Raw genomic sequence first — 22,053 nt, 5'->3', positions numbered from 1 at the left:
AAGGCTCTGCTTTTAACCCTCCTATTATCTTTGGGGTCAATTTGACCCCATTCAGTGTTTAAAGTCTCTGAAAAAATGGTTGACATAAGTTTTGTGATTCGTAATTATTGTCTTTTCTTCATTTAATGAGGACAATAAATAACAAAATCAAATGTTTCAAATGTTTAAAACTTTAAAGCCTGTTTTATCAAGGCTGTTTTGTTGGCATAAAACATAAGAAATATTAATATTTGACACACATTTGTGTGGTAATAATGTTGAGATCACTGTGACATTCAGTTTTATTATATTTCTCTAAATGTCCTTTTACTTTAGGCCCTGATTTAACAAAACATTAGTTATAATACTTGTACAATACTAATCAAACACTTACAGTAATGCCAGAACAGCTGATCATTTTCCACATAAACATGTAGTGTTTGTAGTAACTGGTAAGTAAACTTTGCTAACATGTTTAATGATCTGTAATTCTAATAATTTTCTGGAGGTTTAAATTGCTAGGATCGTACTGACCCAGTGAAGAAAGGGTGTTCATAAATTGGAGGATAGCAGGAGGGTTAAATATATCTGGATATTCATGTGTTCAGAAATTAAAGTGACACATGGGAAGTTATTATTAAGCAATAGAACACAGGAGGGAGTGTGTTATCACGAATAACATCCCGAGTGCCGTAGATCATCACAGCCGTGATGTTATTCGTGATAACACACGACCTCGAGTGTTCTATTGCTTTTATACAACAGTTTCTTTTTTTTTTTACAAAATGAATAAAGAAAATAAATCAAAGAACTTTAAGAAATTCAGTTTGAATATGCTTTAATATGGACTGAGCCTTCCGCCAAAAAGTAGTTCCACCACAACTGTAACAGAACTGAAACTTAACTACAAAACGGTGTATGGTTTATACAGACTAACACCAGGAAATTTAGCTTGAAAGCAAAATTGGGAATAAGCGAAGGTGGTAACATTAGGACTGTGAAATAACTCTAATACTCTTCTCTCCTGCTCTGTGGAGTCGTCTTCAGGTGAACGCTGCGCATTTTTGAGCATTTCTGCTTGTTTTGCTGGGTGGTGTTGGTTTTAGCTAGCCGGCTGGTCTGTGGTTAGGTTAGCGTAGCTTGCTTTAGCTCAGCATTAACTTAGCTTAGCTTAGCCTAGCCTGGCTGGTTACCGCTCTGGCTGTCAGACGGCATTAGCCGAGCGATTTTCTTTCCATTTTTTTCCACAAAAGACAGCCAGCGAAGCGGGCGAGCGTGCCGTGGTTAAGCGCTAGCCTGTGCTAAGCTAACGCTGCCGCTGATGCAGTTGATGATTCTAAGCTGTCCTGTGTATATTACTCGGCAACGCGTCGGCGGAGTGATACAAGGTCGGAACTAATTGTTGTATAACATGAAATACAACACTGTGTCCAGAGTGCATATTGAGGTGAGCATTGGATCTAAAACCTAGATAGTGCTGGGCATTCTAAGGTAAAACAACACATAGAGGAATAACTAGTGCAGTTTAATAACTAGTGCAGACCAGAACATTATGCTTGAAATTACTAAAACTGAAAACTAGAGGCTAAAACATTCAGAGAATATGTTTATTGTTATACTTATTATGTAAAAAATAATAAAAATGCAGGTATAATAACACGATGTGCGTGAGACTGCCCGCCGCATTTCAGGAAGGATCATTTCTATTAATATTTGGTGACTTATTGCTGTTAGCAGTGTTGCTAAAGTGGCAGTGATGGGTGCCAACACCTATCATGCCTGATTTCCAGTAATGCTGTTACTTAGGTAACTGTTCTGGACAGCTTAGTTAGGGGGAATAAAATGCTATTTTCTATATTCTGCTATTTTAAAAGGATTTTATGTTCTAATTTGATCACATTGAAAAAATGTGTCATACAATTTCTTTCTAAAATGTACCATAATCAAAGTAAATGTCACATTTTAGGCTATATATTTGCATTGCTAGAAGTAATACTGGCTTGACCAAGCCATTGTCTTCTCCTTTACAATCGCGGTCCAAAGGTAGAGACCCTTTTTCACTATTCACACTAACACCACAGCTAAATTATAACCTAAAAAATGCAAAAATACACAGACATATATACATACACCCAGAGGTGGAAAAAGTACTGAAAAATTGTAATTAAGTAAAAGTACCTTTACTTTGCTAAAATTCTACTCAAGTAAAAGTAAAAGTACCCATCTAAAAATCTACTCGAGTAAAAGTAAAAAGTACTCAATTTAAAATGTACTTTGAGTAAAAGTTACATAGTTACTCTTAATTATTTGATGTAAACAAAGTACAACAAATAATAAATTAAATAGTTTTTAATGAGCTATTAGTCCACATAATAATTTGGACCTTTCCGGCAGTATTTGTTCAGACCAAACCATAAAACAAGTGGCATAGGTTTCTATGATATTTTTTTTTCTTTACTATGAAATGTTTATGGTCATATATGTGACTATAAATTGTCATTTTATAGTTTTACAGTTCATTATTATTTTTTAACTTGCCATTGCTATGCTTTAACTGCTATTTACTTTTTTTTTATTTTCAGGCAGATTGTTTAATGATAAAAGTACTTACACCACATGCTTTCTCAGGTTTGATGTGAAAGTTTTGAAAGCTGACAGCTCTGTCCGGCGGGGCACATTTTGCATTGCATGAGGACGTTACTGAGTGCCTCAGTAATGGGGAATTTTCCAATGTAGCAAAGTAAATTACTTGTGTAAAAATGTACTTGAGTAAAAGTAAAATTACCTATTTTAAAAACTACTTTAAAATTATAAAATCTACTCAATTACAGTAACTTGAGTAAATGTAATTAATTACTTTTCACCTCTGCATACACCCTAAACAACTAAAGATAAACAGAAAAGCCCCTGTACCTTGAAACTCAACCAAACAGTCCACAAAAGTTCCTTTTTTTATCTTTTTTTATTTTTTACCTATTATTTGTCACCTACAGTATGCCCCAGCACTAAAAGAGGATCAAACAAGTCCCTCAGTTGGCCATATTTGACACCACAGCACCTTTTTTCATCAAAATAAAAATAATTCATGTTGTTGAAATGCCATTGACTATTCTATGCAACCAAAAGTAGGCCTGTTTTTACTTGTTTTTCAATCTTGCTGGAATTGACCTGCTCTTAGAATCGTTTGTTCAGAGTCAGAGCGAGAGAGACAACAAGATGAAGTGAGAGTACAAGAGTGAAACAGAGAGAACAAGTGAAAAGGAAGAGAGTGAGAACAAGTGAGAACGAGAAAGAAAGAGAATAAGAGAAGGAGTGAGAATGAGAAAGAGATAGAGAGAAGGAGAGAGAGACAGAGAGAGAGAGAACATGAGAGAGAGAACGAGAGAAAGTGAGACAACGAGAGAAAGAGAGAGAGAATATGAGAACAAGAGAGAAAACAAGTAAGAACAAGAAAGAGAGAGAAAAAGAGAGAGAACAAGTAAAGCGACAGAGAGAGAGAGAGAGAGCGAGAGCGAGAGCAAGAGCAAGAGAACAATTGAGGAAGAGATATAAAGAAGGGGAGAGAGCACAAGACAGTGAAAGAGAAAACGAGAGAAAGTGAGAGAATGCAAGAGAGTGAGAGACTGAGAGAACAAGTGAGAGCAAGAAAAAGAGAGAGAGAGACAGAGAGAGAGAGCAAAAGAACAAGTGAGAAAGAGATAGTGAGAAGGAGAGAGAAAGAATGTGAGACAGAGCGAGAGAGAAAACAAGAGAAAGTGAGAGTACACAAGTGAAAACGAGAAAAATAGAGAGAACAAGTGAGAAGGAAGAGAGTGAGAACAAGTGAGAACGAGAAAGAAAGAGAATAAGAGAAAATGAGTGAGAATGAGAAAGAAAGAGAATTAGAGAGAATGAGTGAGAATGAGAAAGAGATTAAGAGAAGAAGAGAGAGAGAACATGAGAGAGAAAACGAGAGAAAGTGAGAGAACGAGAGAGAGAGAGAGAGTATGAGAACAAGAGAGAGAAAAGTAAGAACAAGAAAGAGAGAAAGAGAGAGAACGAGTAAAGTGACAGAGAGAGAGAGAGATAAAGAGTGAGAGAGAGAACAAGAGAACAATTGAGAAAGAGATAGAAAGAAGGGGAAAGAGAGAGCACAAGACAGAGTGAGAGAGAAAACGAGAGAAAGTGAGAGAACGCAAGAGAGTGAGTGAACGAGAGAACAAGTGAGAGCAAGAAAAAACAGAGAGACAGAAAGAGAGAGCAAGAGAACAAGTGAGAAAGAGATAGTGAGAAGGAGAGAGAGAGAGAACGTGAGACAGAGCGAGAGAGAAAACAAGAGAAAGTGAGAGAACTGGAGAGAGAGAGCAAGTGAGAGCAAGAAAAAGAGAGAGAGAGAGCAAAAGAACAAGTGAGAAAGAGATAGTGAGAAGGAGATAGAAAGAGAACGTGAGACAGAGCGAGAGAGAAAACAAGAGAAAGTGAGAGAACTAGAAAGAGAGAGAACAAGTGAGAGCAAGAGAGAAAGAGAGAAGGTTCGTTTGTTCTCCCAATTGTAATTCTCGTTGTTCCCATTTAGGCACTAATGCACTATTACCTACTCCATACTGACCTGTGATTGGCTTGTTTACTGACCATTCAATTCAAATGCTCTCTTCACATTAAGTCATTTTTCCTGTTTTTCTACGTCTGTGAGCATCTGCTCTATTTGTTTCTGCTTGAGTTAATGGTTCGCCATGATGGAAAGTCCTTTAACTGGAGTAGAAAAGTGTTCACAGATGTATAAAATGTATAATGTATGAAATGATTAACTATTTACAAACTGCCATTTTACACAACTCTCTCAGGAGTGCTCTGTAATGTCTGATCAATGCTGACAATGCTATTTAATGCGAGTTCTCTTATGGTAGTGTAGAAAATCTGAAAAAGAAAAATGTCACTTATGTAAGCCAAGACATATCTGGCAATTTTTTTTTTCTGCACTAAAAAGCAGTGTTGCCAGAGTTTTACACAATACTACCAAAGCTACAGATACATCCAGACAAGAGCAACTCATGAATACTCTGATAATAGCTCAGTGAACATATATACATTCTACCATTACTCGTGTTTTTGGCAACGGTTTATTTGGACAGTACACTGTATATACTAGCATTTCACTTAAATTAAATTCTAAGGGTGTGACAACATCTTGTGGCACAAGATCTTGCAACATTTAAACGGCATGATATTTCTCACCAGGTGTAAATGTATGAAGTGGGACTTATGCAACAGGCAACATAACATGTTAGAAGCGCTGGTCTGCACGATTAAGCCACTTTTTGCAAGCATGCATGCCTACAGAACATTTTTGGGGGGATTGTGACAAGCCCAGGCCAGCTTCTGATGGTCTAGGTTGTTTTTTGATGGTCAAGATGGTTGAAACACTGGTCAGCCAGGAGAAGACATACCCTATACTGGTGGACCAGTTCAAGGTACACATTAGTGGACCAGTGTGGTCAAGCTTGTTAATAAGTTTACTCCTGGGCTAATTGGGTTCTAGGTGAGCATGTGTTCTAAGTGGGTTCCTACATGCGATTTTACTGGGACCACCTGGTCTGGGTTTCCCAAATAGGACCCATCATTACAGCCCACTTTAAACTGACATGGGTCCCACCTAGGCCTCATATCTAGTGTACAAGTAGCAAGCTACTTTATGTCAGTAATTCAGTTCAAAATGTGAAACTCATATATTACATAGACGTATCAAACACAGCTTGATCTATTTTCAACGTGTTTTTCTTTTGTTGTTGATGACTATAGCTTACAGCCAATGAAAAAAACAAAAAACTCTGAAAATTAGAATATTATATAGGACCAATTTCTTGCTTTTGGCAGTGTAAGCAGTCAGTGTGCCAAGTCCTGCTGGAAAATAAAATCCGCATCTCCATAAAAGTTGTCAGCAGAGGGAAGAGTGAAGTGCTGTAAGATTTTCTGGGAAAACAGTGCACTGACTTTAGACTTTAGACTTAAAACACAGTGGATCAACACCAGCAGATGACAGACATGTCTCTCCAAACCATCACTGATTGGTGGAAACTTCAGACTAGACCTCAAACAGTTTGGACTGTGTGTCTCTCCACTCTACCTCCAGACTCTGCTCCCTTGTTTTACAAATGAAATGTAAAATGAACTGATGATCAGTGATAGTTTGGAGAGTCATGTCATCTGCCCAGAAAATCTTACAACACTCGCAGATTCCCTCTGCTGACAACTTTAACTGGAGATGTGGATTTTTCCACATTTTCCAGCAGGATTTGGCACATTGCCCACACTGACAAAAGTACCAATTGGTCTTATATAATATTTTGAACTGAGTTACTAAAATATAGTAACTTTTCAATGATATTCAAACTTTTTGAGATGCAACTATATGCAGGATCCACATGAAAATCATGGACAAAGTTTTCTGGATCCAAGTTGGGCTGCCCATACAGACCCTGAAAAGCCAAGGTATCTGGGGTTTGACCATACTGGTTCTCCAGTTTCAGATTGCTCAGGTTGGTCAAGCTTGTAGACCAGGTAAACCACCAACCTCAACCTCAAACATACCCCAAGAAACATACCCAGGTGAACCAGCTTAATCAATTTGAGGTGTCTCTGCTGTTTTATTCAGCAGGGTAAATGTAGCTCTAAAGAACTATGGCGCAGGGCAATATCTTTCCTATTTCTGATTCATCTCGTCAGTTAATTTCCCAGCCTTTCACTCGCTAAATTGGGTGACCTGACATCGGCGAGCGCTATTGCCCCGCAGCTATTCACTTCTAAAACCCAGCATTAGCATTCAATGACCAACCCCATCCTGCTGGATTTCTTTTTTTCTTCCGTTTGTGATTTGGGTACCTTCTTTTTTAACATGACGTTAAAATTGTGGTCACTTAACTGGCCCATTTCAGGCTAAATTACTTTTCATTGATATACACCTCCGAGCTGGCACCATTACCCGAGACCACATAATACATGCATCCATGCACTTGCAATTAAAGTGCACTAATACTCTGTAATTAATACGTCTGTGGCCGTAGTTATGAGCTGTGATCCCGTGAGATATGAGAGCAAAACTCTGGCCATTCAAGAAGTCCTTCTTTATTAAACAGTAATACTGCCATCTGTCCCATAAAATCTAACATTTGCTGCATGACTTCATTTTCCCTCTTTTAACAGACTGGCCTAAATTGCCTGCCTGAGGTCAATATATATTTCATTCGACTAGATTTCTCGTCCCACAGGTTCAAAGAGCATGTGGCGGCTGTAGCGGTTTCAAAATCTTAAAACTAAAGGGTTCTAAAGGGTTCTAAAGAGTCTCTCAAGCCGTGGTTCTCAAACTCGTCCTCGAGGACCTCCAGATGGTCTATAGTTCTGATCCAACACAAAGAAATGGGGGCCATCTGGGGTTCTCCAGGGACTAGTTTGAGAAGATGAACAGAAGCATGGTATATAATGTACAGATAGTATAATATTTTTTTGGAACCATATATATGAGCAATATTCATGTGTAAAGCTGTAAAAAAAAAAATTGATAATTTAATATTAGTATAAAGTATAAAGTAAGTACTCTAGTAAAGTAGTAATCTAGACAAAATACAGTGCCTTAACTTTACAATTAAATTTAGTTTACTTTGGATTAGGGCTCAGTATTGACAATAATCTGGTGATATGATTTGTAGCACAATACATTGGGTTTTATTTTGCAATGTTTTAAACTAAATTTTAAGAAAAAAATCATACTTATTGAACTTTTCCACACACTCACACACTACAAACTTAAATGTATTTTATCGAGTTTTTTTTTTAGCAATAGACCAACACAAAGTAGCACATAATTGTCAAGTGGAATGAAAATGATATTTGTTTTTTTTTTTTTTTTTTTAATCAAATAAAAATCTGAAATGTGTGATGTGCAAAAGTATTCAGCCCCCTTTTACACTAAAATCCCTAGATAAAATCCAGTGCAAATCAACTGGCTTTAGAAGTCACTTCATAAGTTAAAAGAGTACAGAGTTACAGAGTGTGTAATTTAGTCTCAGTATCAGAAAAAATAATTTTCACACTACAGCAGGGATATTTCATTAGAATTCAGTATGGTCCGGACCGATTTTTAACTTGTGTTATGATTGAGTGCTATGTACTGTCAGGTTGTTTGGACTATAATGAAAAAAAAAAAAAAATATATATATATATATATATATATATATATATATATATATATATAAATGCCTCTCTGGACAGATTTTGTCTACATTACTCGTCTGTCTGTCTGACTTCATTTTCCGCTTGTTCTCGGGCTCCCTATCTCCTTATGAAGGCGTTTTTTACGTCCGCGTCCCAATTCACTAGCCGGAGCAGCGGGACCGCGACCCTGACAAAACGGGTTCGATCCCGCGTGAGGAGCAGTGTGTTTATTTATTTATTTTTTCCTTACCGCGTCTGCACAGATCTGATTGGCTGAAGAGAGCGTTTGGTGATCTTACCCCACACGTGATTGGTCTGTAAGTTTACTGCGCTGCAATAAAGCACGTATACATTTAAATACTTCTCAGTAGGTTTGGGTCCATATTGGACAACGTTTGGGTCCGGACCCGGACCGCGATCCGTCTATTAGTGACCTCTGCACTACAGGATTTATTCAAAGACAAGTCCAGATATTAAACCTGCTAGATATTTGCTGGGGGCTTGTGAAGTTTTTGTCTTTCAGCCATTCACACACAGAAACTGAGCCATTACCAGTTTGACAAACTAAGGTTTTTTGTCAGGAATTTCCTAAAAAGTCTGCAACTTAAAAAAAAGGGTAAAATCATAATGCATGCTACTACTCACAAAATATTCAAAATATAATTATTTCCTACCTTATGTTAAATAAATATTAGACGCTTTGCATGTGTCTGTACTAATAATGCTACTCAGGAAAGGAAAGACCATATGATATCTACATATCTACTCACCTGCAATTAGCTGTGAGACCAGCTGGTTCTTCCCATTGAGGATGTTGACTGAGACATTTTTAGATGACTGCAGGAAAAGTGGACTACCCTGAGGAAACAAGAAGATAATACTGATGATTAACAAATAATATGGTTCAACTTTTATATATAATATATAAAATTAAAAGACCACTTAATGGTGATGTTTTTCCTTGAAAACCTCTGGAATATAATCAAGAGGAAGATGGATGTTCACAAGCCATCAAACCAAACTGAACTGCCTGAATGTTTGCATCAGGAGTGGAAAAGCAGAGAAGTTATCCAAAAGCAGTGTGTAAGACTGGTGGAGGAGAACATGATGCCAAGATGCATAAAAACTGAGATAAAAAAAACAAGGTTATTCCACCAAATATTGATTTTTGACCTCTTAAAACTTAAAACGAATATAAACTTGTTTCTTTTGCTTTATTTAAGCTCTGCATTCTTTTTTGTTATTTCAGACGTTTCTCATTTACTGCAAATAAATGCTCTAAATGACAATATTTTCATTTGGAATTTGGGAGAAATGTTGTCTGTAGTTTATAGAATAAAACAATCATGTTCATTTTACTTCAACATATATCTATAAATAGCAAAATCAGAGAAACTGATTCAGAAACTGAACAGGTTTCTTTTTTGTCAGAGCTGTATAATTTTATATACACAAAAAACATATTATGCATATATATATATATATATATATATATATATATATATATATATATATATATATATATATATATATATATATATACTATATTACTTTAAACTCTACTTCATATATAGTGTATCATTTATCATTGTTTGTACAAAAACAAAAATGTAAAAAAAAAATATTAATTTCATTTCATTTTAAATATCTTTTTGCATCTACACTACCAGCCAAATGTGTAAAATGTGTAAAATGCTTCCAGTATAATTAAAATAATTGCATACACATAGTATATACACAGAACCATGATTTGAACACCAAACTGTGATATGAACACTAAGAATTCCATGATGTTCCAGTAGGTGATGTTCCTTTTCTAAGCAAATCTCAAACCCCACAAACTGTTTGTCATTCATGTTTTCAGATACTTAATTAATAAGTGATTCCAAACTTTTGATTGTGAAAGAAATAAGGACAGCTGATAATGTATAAATATCAATGTTCTTTAACAACTTTTTTTTTTTTACATTATTCATTTTCTGTCATGGTACAACCAGCAGTGGATTCCAGTAAATTCTTTATTTCTGAGTTTGTTAAAAAATTTACTCGAACAAAAGAAGGTCATCAAAGTTGCCAAACTGAGAGCATGAGCTGCATACGCATGACATTCACGTATTCTCTGCAGTTCGCTGATTTTTCCTGATTTTTCCTGGTATCAAGAACAATATCTCATGCCTGGACTGACTGATTCATTACAGACGGTCTTTATGTGTTAAAAACATGAGGTACAGTATCTCCTCCGTAATGTAAATTATACATGGAGACGTGTTGCTCTGGTTCTACTCGAGTGTAAAACTCTTCTTTACTGGGTGCAGCGGATCATTGTGAGAACATCTGGTGTGCCGGAAAATTAGGTCACAACCACAGAAACATGTCTAATGAGATCCGGGTTAGATTTGAAATAGAGAGAGCTAATTAGGTGAATTAAAGACATTTCTGATTCGCAGATGCGGACTCCCACTAGAAGCAGCGGGAGATGGATGCCAGCAAAGAAATGATACGTGTTTTTAGATGCGCAAAGTTTTGCTACATCTCATATTAAATAACTTTTTTTAAAATAAATCAAATCAGAAGTAATTAGCAGTGAAGCTGACTCTGTGTTATGATATTCTTGGACTTATCAAACGTGTGTGATTTTAAATGTGCAATATGGGCGATATGGTACTTGTTTTTCGAATCCTGGTCATGCAGCTTGCCATCAGCTGGAGCCGGAGCCCTGAGAGAGCACAATTGGGCTTGCTCTCTCTCTCTAGGTGGGTAGATGACGCTCTTTCACCTCATCACTTTAAAGGGTGATGTGGGTTAGCAAAAGGCGTCTGTGAGCTGATGTATCAGAACCGAGTCGCTGCGCTTTCCTCCAAACTCAGTAATGCTACATCAGCAGCAGTTCGAAAAAAGAGGTGGTTGCTGACGTTACATGTATCAGAGGAGGCATGTGCTAGTCCTCACCTTCCTTGTGTTGAAACATCACTAGTGATGGGGGATAAACAGCTGATTAGCAGCTAAATTAGAAAAAAGTAAGTAAAATAAAAAGATTATCTTTTGAGTTAATAAATATTCACACTAAAATATTTATACAGTATGTTGAGGTTTGAAGAATAACATAAAATTGTACCAAAAAGTGAATTTAAATGCTACAAAAGTTAGAAGTAAACTGTGAACTTTGGTTTAAAATGTTAAGTGGTAAGTAACTGGTAAGTAGCAATGGAAATTTTAAAAATTTTACATTTCGAAAGCCTCTGTCTGTAGTAAAACAGCATTAGAACAGGTGGTGTTACTGCACTCTTTACTGCAGCATTTACACACTTACACACACAGCACATTCACTCTTTTATCAACTAGAAAAAGACACAGAAACACAGTATTCTTTTACTGAAATTATGTGTTAGTTTTACGCCAGATTTAACGGGACACACACCTTCCAAAAGGTTTCACTTTTGTCACATCAATCCAAAGAATATTTACTCAATCTTACTGTGCTCCACTGAAGTCCCAAAGCCTTACAAACGATTTGTAACATTTTCCAGACTGATAAATGATCAACGATCAATGACTATGTTTTCTAATCTGTTTCTTAATTTCTTCAGATTGCAACATAATGTGTTGCTTTTCGAGATTTTCTTTACCTGCTTCATGTATTATACATGTATAACTTATTTTGCTAAATTCACCACATTCTCCAATTAAACAAAACTATGTTGTTATATATTATATTTAGTCATTTTGATACATTTTGATGTATTTTCTTGCATAAATATGTACTACAAATGACAAAAATGACTGCACATAATATTTAGCTAAATTACTATAAAAAAAACTGATGAATTTTATCTGCTACTGTAATATGGTTTTGGTTTTGCTAAAACATCTTTCATAAACTGAAATTAAATCAGAATGATTTCACAAAAAATGAGATATTCCTCGAGTGATTTCACTCCTGATTTATGCTGGATAACTTTCCTCCCTCTCAAAAGTCTACTTGTATTGCAAGTAAACACTAATAAGTCTTAAGGTGAATATATGAATAAATTAGCCTGCAGTTTAAAGGTTAAGTAAATGTGCAAATGTGGGCAGTGTGAGAAGTGTCAACTGCAGAAGATAGAAAGGTCAATATCCATGAAAAAAAAAAAAAAAACAGAACCTAAAATAAAAGACTATTAAAAAAAAAATAAATAAATCAGGAGCATTTTACTTACAAACCATAATTTGACAATTATGTATTTTTTTTCCCCACAGATTCTTTGCAATATTACATATTTGACTTATTTCTAATTCATACTGCATACGTTTTTTCTTCCGTCTTGGATTAAAAATATAGATTTAATCTTTTCAGACCCTGCGTCCATTGCAATGGACAACATCTGATTTCTTCTTTCTGCTGTATTCTTGTATTTAATACAGATTAAGGCCTAAATCTCTAAAAACAAAATTGACATTTACCAGCCAATCAAACAGCAGCTTAAAAAAATCATGTTAGGAGTTATTTGTGCTGCGTAGGCATGATTTGTGAAATAAAACAAGTAATATGAAAGTTATATAAAATAAAAACTAGCGATGTTAAACAAATGATTATGCTGCAATTAACATAAAAATACAAATATATATTTTTATGTTAATATAATATAATTATAAATATAAATATATAAACAAATATAAAGAAACACTTTTGCACATCACACATTTTAGAAAAAAAAAATATATATATATATAAATATATATTTTAAAAATGCATTACAGACATAAAATAGCTTTCTTCTTATATTTTACATCACTGGAATATAAATCAGGTCTAAAGGGGTTAAATAAAATTGATAAAAAGTTACTTTATTAAACTATAAATAACACCACATTTATACAAATATATATATATATATATATATATATTTTTTTTTTTTTTTTTTCATTTTTCCAAGATCAACTTTATGCAAGGTATTTTTTTATCTATAAAAAAAAGATATATACCAGCATTACATTACATTACAAACAATATATTCAAACAAATATTTCCTCTGTGTAAAAACAACACAATTTTACAAACTTCTGATTCATACTGGATGCATTCCGTGCGATCCAAGTAAACTGAGCGATGAAACAAAACAAAACCCCAAAGAAACCCCACTTTACATACTAATGCAATATGAATTCATAAATATGGGTCATATTTAGAGGTGTCCTGGGGAGCTGTTTACACGTGGTGAGAGCCAGATCACTACACGTGCTAAATTATGAATAACAGCAGCTAGGGATCTATTGCATAAATCATGTTCTTATGACTATAACATGCCTTGCGCTGGGAGAAATCCATGCCAGGAATATTTAATTCACCAAGGACATCAATGCATATGTAAGCTAAGACAATGTAGCAAAACTCAAGCAAACTTTTCTCGTTATCTTTTAATCCCATTTCCCCAGCTGCTTACAGTCCATTTTATATGTTCTCATTGCAGGTAAAAGTGGCTCAAATCTAATTTGTAATGTTTATTTTAGTTGTTTAGTTCTGTTTTGTCTTTTTTTTCCATTATGACTTATACCTGAAATGTATTTGAACAGTTTGCAGCAGAACTTGAAGTGAAATTCTGGTTTCATTTTTTTCCAGAATGATCACAGGATCTATACAGCATTCAAGCTCACTGTAAAAAAAACAGGCATTTTATTTAGCCATGGACCCTTTTTTTTAACCATGTTGAGTGTTTACCACGTTAGTGTTAGTTTGTGCTCAATGGCAAAACACGAACAAGCAGGTTCATTCATTTTCATGCTAGTGAATTCATTTTTTAAAGTTCTTATATCTTCCTAATCTTCTGAGGTGTCATGGACAGTAGGTACCATATCACCCACCCCTAATTATCACATTTTTTTAGCAAACGAAAAATCCACACTGTTCTCATTTCCCAGTATATATCTACTAGAGACAGATTATATCTATCCAGTATTATTAATTTTACATTAATCCTGGATATATGGAGATATTTAGAGTGCATTATTAGTATCATGACATTCTGGATCATTGACTTCTGTTACAAATCTGATAAAATTATTATTTTTTTAATATCTCAGTTAGCCATATCATATTGCATGCAACAATACAATTCTAAATAATTCTTCTAATTCAGTGTTTTGTCATATCGCCAAAAGTAGCGTTATCATGAAAAAAACATGGAATATTGTGATATTATTTTAGAGCCATATCGCCCACCCCTAAACAGTAATAGTTTTATCTAGAATTTAACAAAACGTGTTTAAAAACAAGGCTTGTTTACATTCTCTTTAATTCAGTTTTTTTGGGGGTTTTTTTTACAGAGAAATAAAATTTACTGACAACACAAAAAACATATAGAATGAAATACTCAACTCAATTTTTCACAATGTATGCTTATACTTTTGTCTCTTCTCAAAATATATCCCAAGCCATAACTCACACTATCTCTTTAACAGTGTTTCTAACAAAATGAACAACACATCTTAGAGTTTCTCTATGATGTATAAATTAACTGCTTCGTTTTTAAAACAGATGCATTACAAAGACTAGTACTGGTCACCATTATCTAATTAACCACCCACATTTAAATAAACAAAAGTATTTTTAAATGGCGGCGGTGACCTACTTTACTAACAAACTCAAAGATACACACAAATCACATATGCAAATTTATTAACACACTCTTACCACAAACATATATATTTTCAACTGGAATTTCATCCACATTTGACATAGATTTGTTCTTATGTGGTCCTAAAACAATGCTAGCTACGGCCATTGCACACTAGCTCACTCTGTGAGCAAGTCTGCTCCAGAAATACTTTAACCATTTACTGAGTTAACATTTATTTATAACCATTAAGCTAATATCGTTGACATAATATGGCTTTCCAGTGGCATTTCAAACAATATAAAACCCTATTTTGTTGGTTTCTTACCTGAATATAGGGAGTAAAAAAGACCACAGTAAACAGTGCTGTTTCCTCAGTGATAGTTTTATCTAGAATGAGGAAAACGCTGTGGTTGCCCCCTATTGTCTGAATCAAGGCATAGCCACACAATCACAAATCACTCTAGCAAGTACTATTAGCTGATTTCCAACTTATAAAACAGCTAGACTTAATGTTTATAAATTCTCTTGTTTCTGTAAATACCTTTTTTCTTCAGCATGACACCATAGTTTTTACTCTTTTCCTACATGAATTTGTAAACTAATTAAAATTTTTAGCTCAGCTTCTACCACAGATAATTGTTTTTAACATTCTGTTTTTAAACTAATATGAAACAAATCATGTATTATCGTTCTTTTTTAACTAGCCACATGGTAGTTGATGGTTCTATGCATGTTTCCTTATTGTGACGTCACAACAATAAGGGGTCCACCCCAACAGCTCATAGAAGCATATGATTTTTGACACCAATCTCTTTCAACTGATTCATTATTATTTTTATTTATTTTTTGCACATGGATACGTCCCTGATTTTAGCACTACATATTGAATTGGTCCAAACAGTCTTAGACTACGTTCACATTACAAGCCAAGTTGCTCAAATAAGTTTTTGTGCTCAGATTGGATTTGGCTATCTTGGCAGTTTACTTTTACACATGTAAGTGACCTGTATCTGTGTGTAATGTGAAAGAATCTGTCCCTGAAACGCCTCACATGCGCACATTGATACGTGTATAAATGTCCCCTTCTTCTCCAAAAACAAAAAAACAGCATGTTGTCAGACGATTCGTAGCAGCTCATATTTGGAGCATCTTTTGCTCAAGTGGTCTCAGGTCGAGGAGGTGAAAAAAGGCCAGGTGGCTTGCTTTTGCTGTTTTTACAGCTAAAGCTATAGCACAGCTGCACCAAGAGATGCACAAATTCTGATTTGACCGTTCACATTCATGTCGCATTTCCATGGATTGGATAAGTACCCGATTTAGGATCACATGTATGAAAGTGACTCAAATCTGATTTGAAAAAAAAATCTGATCTGAAACAAATTCAACAAAAAATCAGATTTGAGTCACTTCAGCCTGGTAATGTAAACGTAGCCTAAAAGTCTGTTTTTTTTTTCTTCGTTTCAAGGTTCCAAATCGGGTTTGCCTGAGTTGTTGCTCTTAAAATATCCTAAGAAATCAACGCTATATAAAAGAGCCCACAGAGAGCATCCTACAGGCTTACAGAGGCCCATCACCAGTTGACAGTTGTTTCTAATCTCGGCAGTCCATTGCTATTCCGTCCACTCGCTCTCCCTCCTTCAAGCTTTCACTGGCTCTCAGTGTCTGTGTTTCACTAGTGTTAGACAGATGAGATAAGGCCCGCGCCCCACACATTATCAAGCCATCCATCCGCCTCATGCTCAGCGCTATTATTACGGCTGGCCGGGGTGCGAGTGAGTTAGTGTCTGGCAGCCGTGGCTGATGTGTACTTACTGGTCTGGACTGGATTTCTTTGGCATACAGCGGCTGGAGGAACTCGGAGTCGCCCTCTAGTTTGAGTCCTCTCTCTGTGATTCGCAAGTGACCCATGCCATCCTAAAAAAAAAAAAAGGATAGAGAAAGAGAGAAAGAGAGAGAAAGAGATGGTGGTTATTGCAACGTCTATAGCAAAAGTCTAATATGAATACATTAATCATGTTATAATATGTGTCTCTCAATGCTGGGGGCTTTGGTTCAAGTCCCTATCTGTGTTCCAATTCCTCTCTGTGTTTGTGTGGGTTTAGTCCAGGGACTTTGGACTTTGTGAAAAGCAACACAAAACTCATTGTTTGAAAATTCCTACATCTCCCTAATTTGCTGACTTGCCGCAGACAGTAGGTATAGATCCCTCAGTCAGACAAAGTCCGCTGGCTAATCCCTCTGTGTACTCCCTTGTAAAAAAAAGGAAGTATACTTAAGAGCATTAAAAGTACGATTGAATTAGATAAAAAAAATACCTAAAGTGCATTTTCAGTTGAATATACTTAAAATAATGAAAATACACATTAAATATACTTTCTCTGTATTTTCATAAAATGTATTTTTAAGCCATGCTTTAAAATATACGTTGTAATGATAGAGAAAAAAAATATAGAGTGCCATTAAATACTGCTTAACCCTTTGAACCCTACAGACGGAATTCACGTCCAAAATCGCACCTTGTGTTCTCAGCTTAATTACTCAGGAATCCCTTCACACATCAACATAATCCATATATGGTTAGAAATAAATAATACAAATATTAAAAATATTACATCCAGTGCAGTAAAGCATCTGAAAGAAATCCATTGGGAAAAACACCTAAAAAAATAAGATCTCCTACAAAGTTATTTGTATTATTCTTTAATAATAACTCAATGTATTTGCTCAAAACACATAATCAGTTAAATCATTTATTTACATTCACTCTTCACTCTCTTCTAGAGTAAAAGAGTTCATGGCATGTGGCTTTCTGATATAATTACTGTGTCATAAGACCTGAAAGAGGAACTGACAAAAACGAAGAAAAAACAAACCAAAACAGGATAGGATTCTAATGGTTAATCCAGAGACTTTGCAATTTTGCTCCAAAAGTATGAAGATCACGTAAACAAAATCAATATTTGGTGGAATAACCCTGGTTTTTAATCACAGTTTACATGCATCTTGGCATGTTCTCCTCCACCAGTCTTACACACTGCTTTTGGATAACTTTACACCACTCCTGGTGCACAAACTCAAGCAGTTCAGCTTGGTTTGATGGCTTGTGATCATCCATCTTCCTCTTGGTTATACTCCATAGGTTTTTAATTTGGTAAAAATCAAAGAAACTCATAATTTTTATGTGTTTTCTTATTTTTTTTTTCCAGACAACAGACGCCCCTAAATAACCCCAACAATGAAAAAGGAGGGATCACTTAGCATGCTGGGAGCTCTAAACTCAGTATCAGCACAATATGTAGTGTTTCTTAAAAAAACATCCTACAAATAAACCCAGAAAAGCAAGAATATAATACTTTAAGCTTAAGAAAGAAAGTGAAAACTACAGTGACCAGCGATGCTCAGCCTTGGATTATGTTTGAAGGTATTTTTTGTGGCCATTCATCAGAAAAAGTTGTCAGTTTTTTAACAGTACTGTGCAGTTCTAAAGTTTGAATTGCATTGCACAGGCTGGAGGAGAATGTTTCAATCACAGTGTGCATTGCTCTGCATTTGAGGGATTTTGAAAAGGCATGGTCTGAATACCACCTTAGTCATCATTTTTACATCCATTTTGCTCTGCATTCCTTTCAATGAAAGTAATTAAAAGAAAGTCATCAAAAAGAAAAGTTAAAGCGTGTGGATGGAACCAGATCTCACAAAAAGATTCTGCGGGCAATAGAATTCGCAGAGTCATGATTGGTTTATATTGCACACTTTTTTTCTTTATTATTTAAAATGAACTACTGTATAAATCAAAATGCACAGAACTAGGAAAGTGAAAAGGGTTCTGTTTACACTTGAGAATAAAACGCACTTTTGAATTTGGATCATGTTTTAGATTTCACTGGTTGTTCTTATGAAAAGCCAAGTGTAAACTCTTCCAAGTGTAGACACTCCAAGTAAGGTCTAAAAAGTTGGGTGTATTTGTTTTAGCTAGAACCTTAATAGGAATGTGAGAACCGTGTGAGAACCACAGCACTGTAGAACCTTTAATGGTATCTAAACTCTCCAGGATTAGGAGAACTTTGATGAGAAACTAAAGTAAGAAAAGTAAAGAAAAGTTTTTTATGAAGGAACATAAATTGGTTCTTATCTGGATCTTATCTGTAAATGCATTTTAATGGCAAGTGTAAACAGAATCCAGTCAAAGCAAATCCAGATACTATATAGTTACAATAAACATGGTAAAGCATGGTAATCTCCTACGGCCCTATTTTACCGATCTTTAGATGAGTCACCAACCACACGCTACACAGCTTGATTTAGGACATGTAAGTGTGTCTTCGCTATCGTAACAACAGGTAAAGTATACGCATTGCACACCTCAAAACATATAAAAGGCATCTACTAATTTTCTTAATTAATCATGCTTGTATTTTGGGCGTAACATGAAAAGAAAAACAATCAGCGTGTTAACTTGCCATTACCTTTAAGAACCAGGTGTGCTCTGACTTTGGCACATTGCGGCATATCGCTGTTTCAGTGGCGCAGCTACCTGTACGTGTCCAACGCTTCTCAGCAGAGGAAACTGTGTATTGTTGATGTAAAAGTTTGCATAGCTGCCAACAGGCTCATGCTATGGGTTTGTGCACTCCTGCATGCCCATTAGTGCGTAACAATCTGAGATTTTTACGCTTTGGGGATCCGCCTGTGTTGTCAATTAACTGCCAAGATAGCAATGAACATCTGACTGTTGACATTTGCCTAGGTTCATTTCAGTCAGAGGTGCACCTGTGTTTTCTGTTGCCAAGATAGCAATATGGCAGAATTTTACTACAACACACCTCGTTTAGAGACCACCACACCCATCAGCGTAGATATATTCACAAGCACTGTTGCTATTTAATCGAATCAAGTGGATGTCACCGGGGAAAGGACACACACCAAATGACAAAATACTTTTTCGGGTATTTTATTCTGATAGATCCCACTCTAGGGATTTTTATGAAATATAAAAATGTATATGAATTATAAAACAATAGAAAATAAACAAACAAAATATGTCACTGGCTTCTTACAGACAATGAACCTCAAATATGAAATAAAAGCAAAATACAGACTATCAGCACTTTCACTGGCTGAGCAGAAATATTATTCTCAGTGCACAACAACACTGCACCACCTATCTTTGACTTACTGCAACTGCAGTGAACAGATTTATAGACTTTTATCAGAGCTTGTACTCAATTGTACTCAAAATAAAAAAAATAAAATGAATACACTGTAAAACCCTAGCTTAGAACACAGCACAGTATTTGGTAGTGGCACTCAATTTACTCAGCTTTACTCAACAAGACTTGAGCATTTCATCAAGAGAACTTGGACAAACAGCTTCTCTTATTTCATTAGGATGGCTCTGGATGGATCCTAAAATGGAGCACCACCATTCACTGCAGCTTGAGCCTCCTTCTCTACCATGCTCTTAGCTCCTCCCTTTCCTCTCTCAGGGTGACAACACTTCTGATTGTGTTTCTTAAAGTTACAGACACACATTTTAAAGGTGTATTCTCAATTCACCACCTGGCTACATGGAAGACATGAAAATAGATTGTTGGTGGTGTGTAAGATAGAGGGAGTTTGACAAAATATCATCTAAAATCTAAACTTTTTGCTACTTTTCTCTCAGTGAAAGTAAAACAGAATGATTGGCTTTTGTTGTTTTTTTTTTATGAAAAGAAGTAAATCAGATCTTATCTAGTCATTCTGGGATTGCATTTTAATGACAAGTGTAGACAGAATCCAGGCAAAGTTAATGTAAATCCAGATACAAAACACACGTTAACACCGGGGGCCCTATTGTACACCCTGCACAAGGTGTATCGCAATGCTCATTGCTATCTTACATCCTTGTAACCGTCTATTTTCACACCTTGCGCTCAAGCCATTAAAATAGCCTCAGAGTTTAGGAATATATCTACACTGATGGATGTGGTGGTCTGGAAGTGAGGTGTGTTCAGATAAATATTTGACGTGTTTTCATCATGATGGCGGATGACTGATTAAAACCCTGTCAACAGTCAACAGGCAGCAGCCTAATCCAGCTTTTACATCAACAATAAACCGGATAAAGTATAAAATAGCATTGCTGTTCAATTAAATAAGCTGCTGGCTTAAACATGCAGGTCAGTGTCCTCTGCTAAAATGCGCAAAAGCTCTGCACTGTTAAGATACACTGATTGGTTTATTTCATGTTACGCGCAAAACACACCCATGATTAGTTAAGAAAAGGCCCAAGAGCCCCAAAGAGAAAAGATCTACTAGTCTTTGAGGTTTAAAGAGTGCAAATACAAATGGTAGAAGTTAAAAAAAAATGTTTTATTTACAGGCTCCCAGTGGTCCAGCGGGATAAGCACTGCCACTATTATCAGAGTTTGAATCCTGTTCATGTAGCTTGCCATCGGCTACCGTAGCCCTGAGAAAGCACCATTGGCCTTGCTCTCTCTGGGTGGGTAGATGCCGCTTTTTCTCTCCCCACATCACTCCAAAGGGTGATGTCGATCAGCACAAGGCACCTATGAGCTGATGTATCGGAACCGAGTCGCTGCATTTTCCTCCGAGTGCGCTGTGATGCTACTCAGGCAATACTAAAGCATTCAGAAGCAGTTTAAAAAGAGGCAATAGCTGACTTCACATGTATCGGAGGAGGCATGTGCTAGTCTTCACCCTCCTAGTGATTGGGTAAAGTCCTAATGAGTGGGTTGAGTAATTGGTCTTGTAAATTGGGGAGACAATGGGGACAAAAAATGTTGAAATGAAAGTAAAAAATGGGAAAAAACACACCTCTTCACTTTTAATAATACTAATAAAAAGATTAATGAAAAAGTACAAAGCTAATCAGAAAGCAAGGCGATTTAAGAACTGAAAGGTGCTAACCGGAGGGAACAAGGTGTGATTAAAAACCAACGCAAGAGTGATTTCTGACTCTGACTGGCTAATAGGCTAAAAAGCTTCACAATTAGCCAGAAGATAAAAGCATCATTTGATATTAGAACAGTCAAGGCCCTTTACAGCAGCTGTGTGTGAGCTGGCTCTTTGTTTAGCGCAAGCTTTGATTCGCAGTTCAGGATAAACCGAGATAAACCAAATGCAGATCAAGACCTTACAATCCCACAGGACTGCATCCATTTAATCTATCCAAGACAAGCTTTTCACACTGCCCATTCCACCTCCCACCACAGCCACCACCACTATAATCTCAGACATCATATTTACACAAGATTTCACCTCATCAGAATGCAGCGCAGACTCGGTGTCT

General features: G+C 35.9%; 1 protein-coding gene across 4 annotated transcripts in view; it reads right to left on the bottom strand.

Moving 5' to 3' along the window:
* The window catches only part of sgcd (sarcoglycan, delta (dystrophin-associated glycoprotein)), a 367,182-nt gene that overhangs the window by 90,032 nt on the left and 255,097 nt on the right, over nt 1-22,053 (bottom strand). For all 4 annotated transcript variants that reach the window (XM_049466602.1, XM_049466603.1, XM_049466604.1 and 1 more), the window contains exons 3-4: nt 16,572-16,673; nt 8,937-9,024 (exon numbers count right to left, since the gene is read on the bottom strand). In XM_049466602.1, coding sequence (XP_049322559.1) covers nt 8,937-9,024; nt 16,572-16,673 — 190 coding nt within the window. The remainder of the gene's footprint in view (nt 1-8,936; nt 9,025-16,571; nt 16,674-22,053) is intronic.

The sequence above is a fragment of the Astyanax mexicanus genome, chromosome 17, assembly GCF_023375975.1.
Source record: "Astyanax mexicanus isolate ESR-SI-001 chromosome 17, AstMex3_surface, whole genome shotgun sequence".
NCBI classification, from domain to species: Eukaryota; Metazoa; Chordata; class Actinopteri; order Characiformes; family Acestrorhamphidae; genus Astyanax; species Astyanax mexicanus.
The sequence above is the reverse complement of the archived record's forward strand: the minus strand, read 5'-3'. Positions and strand labels throughout refer to the sequence as shown.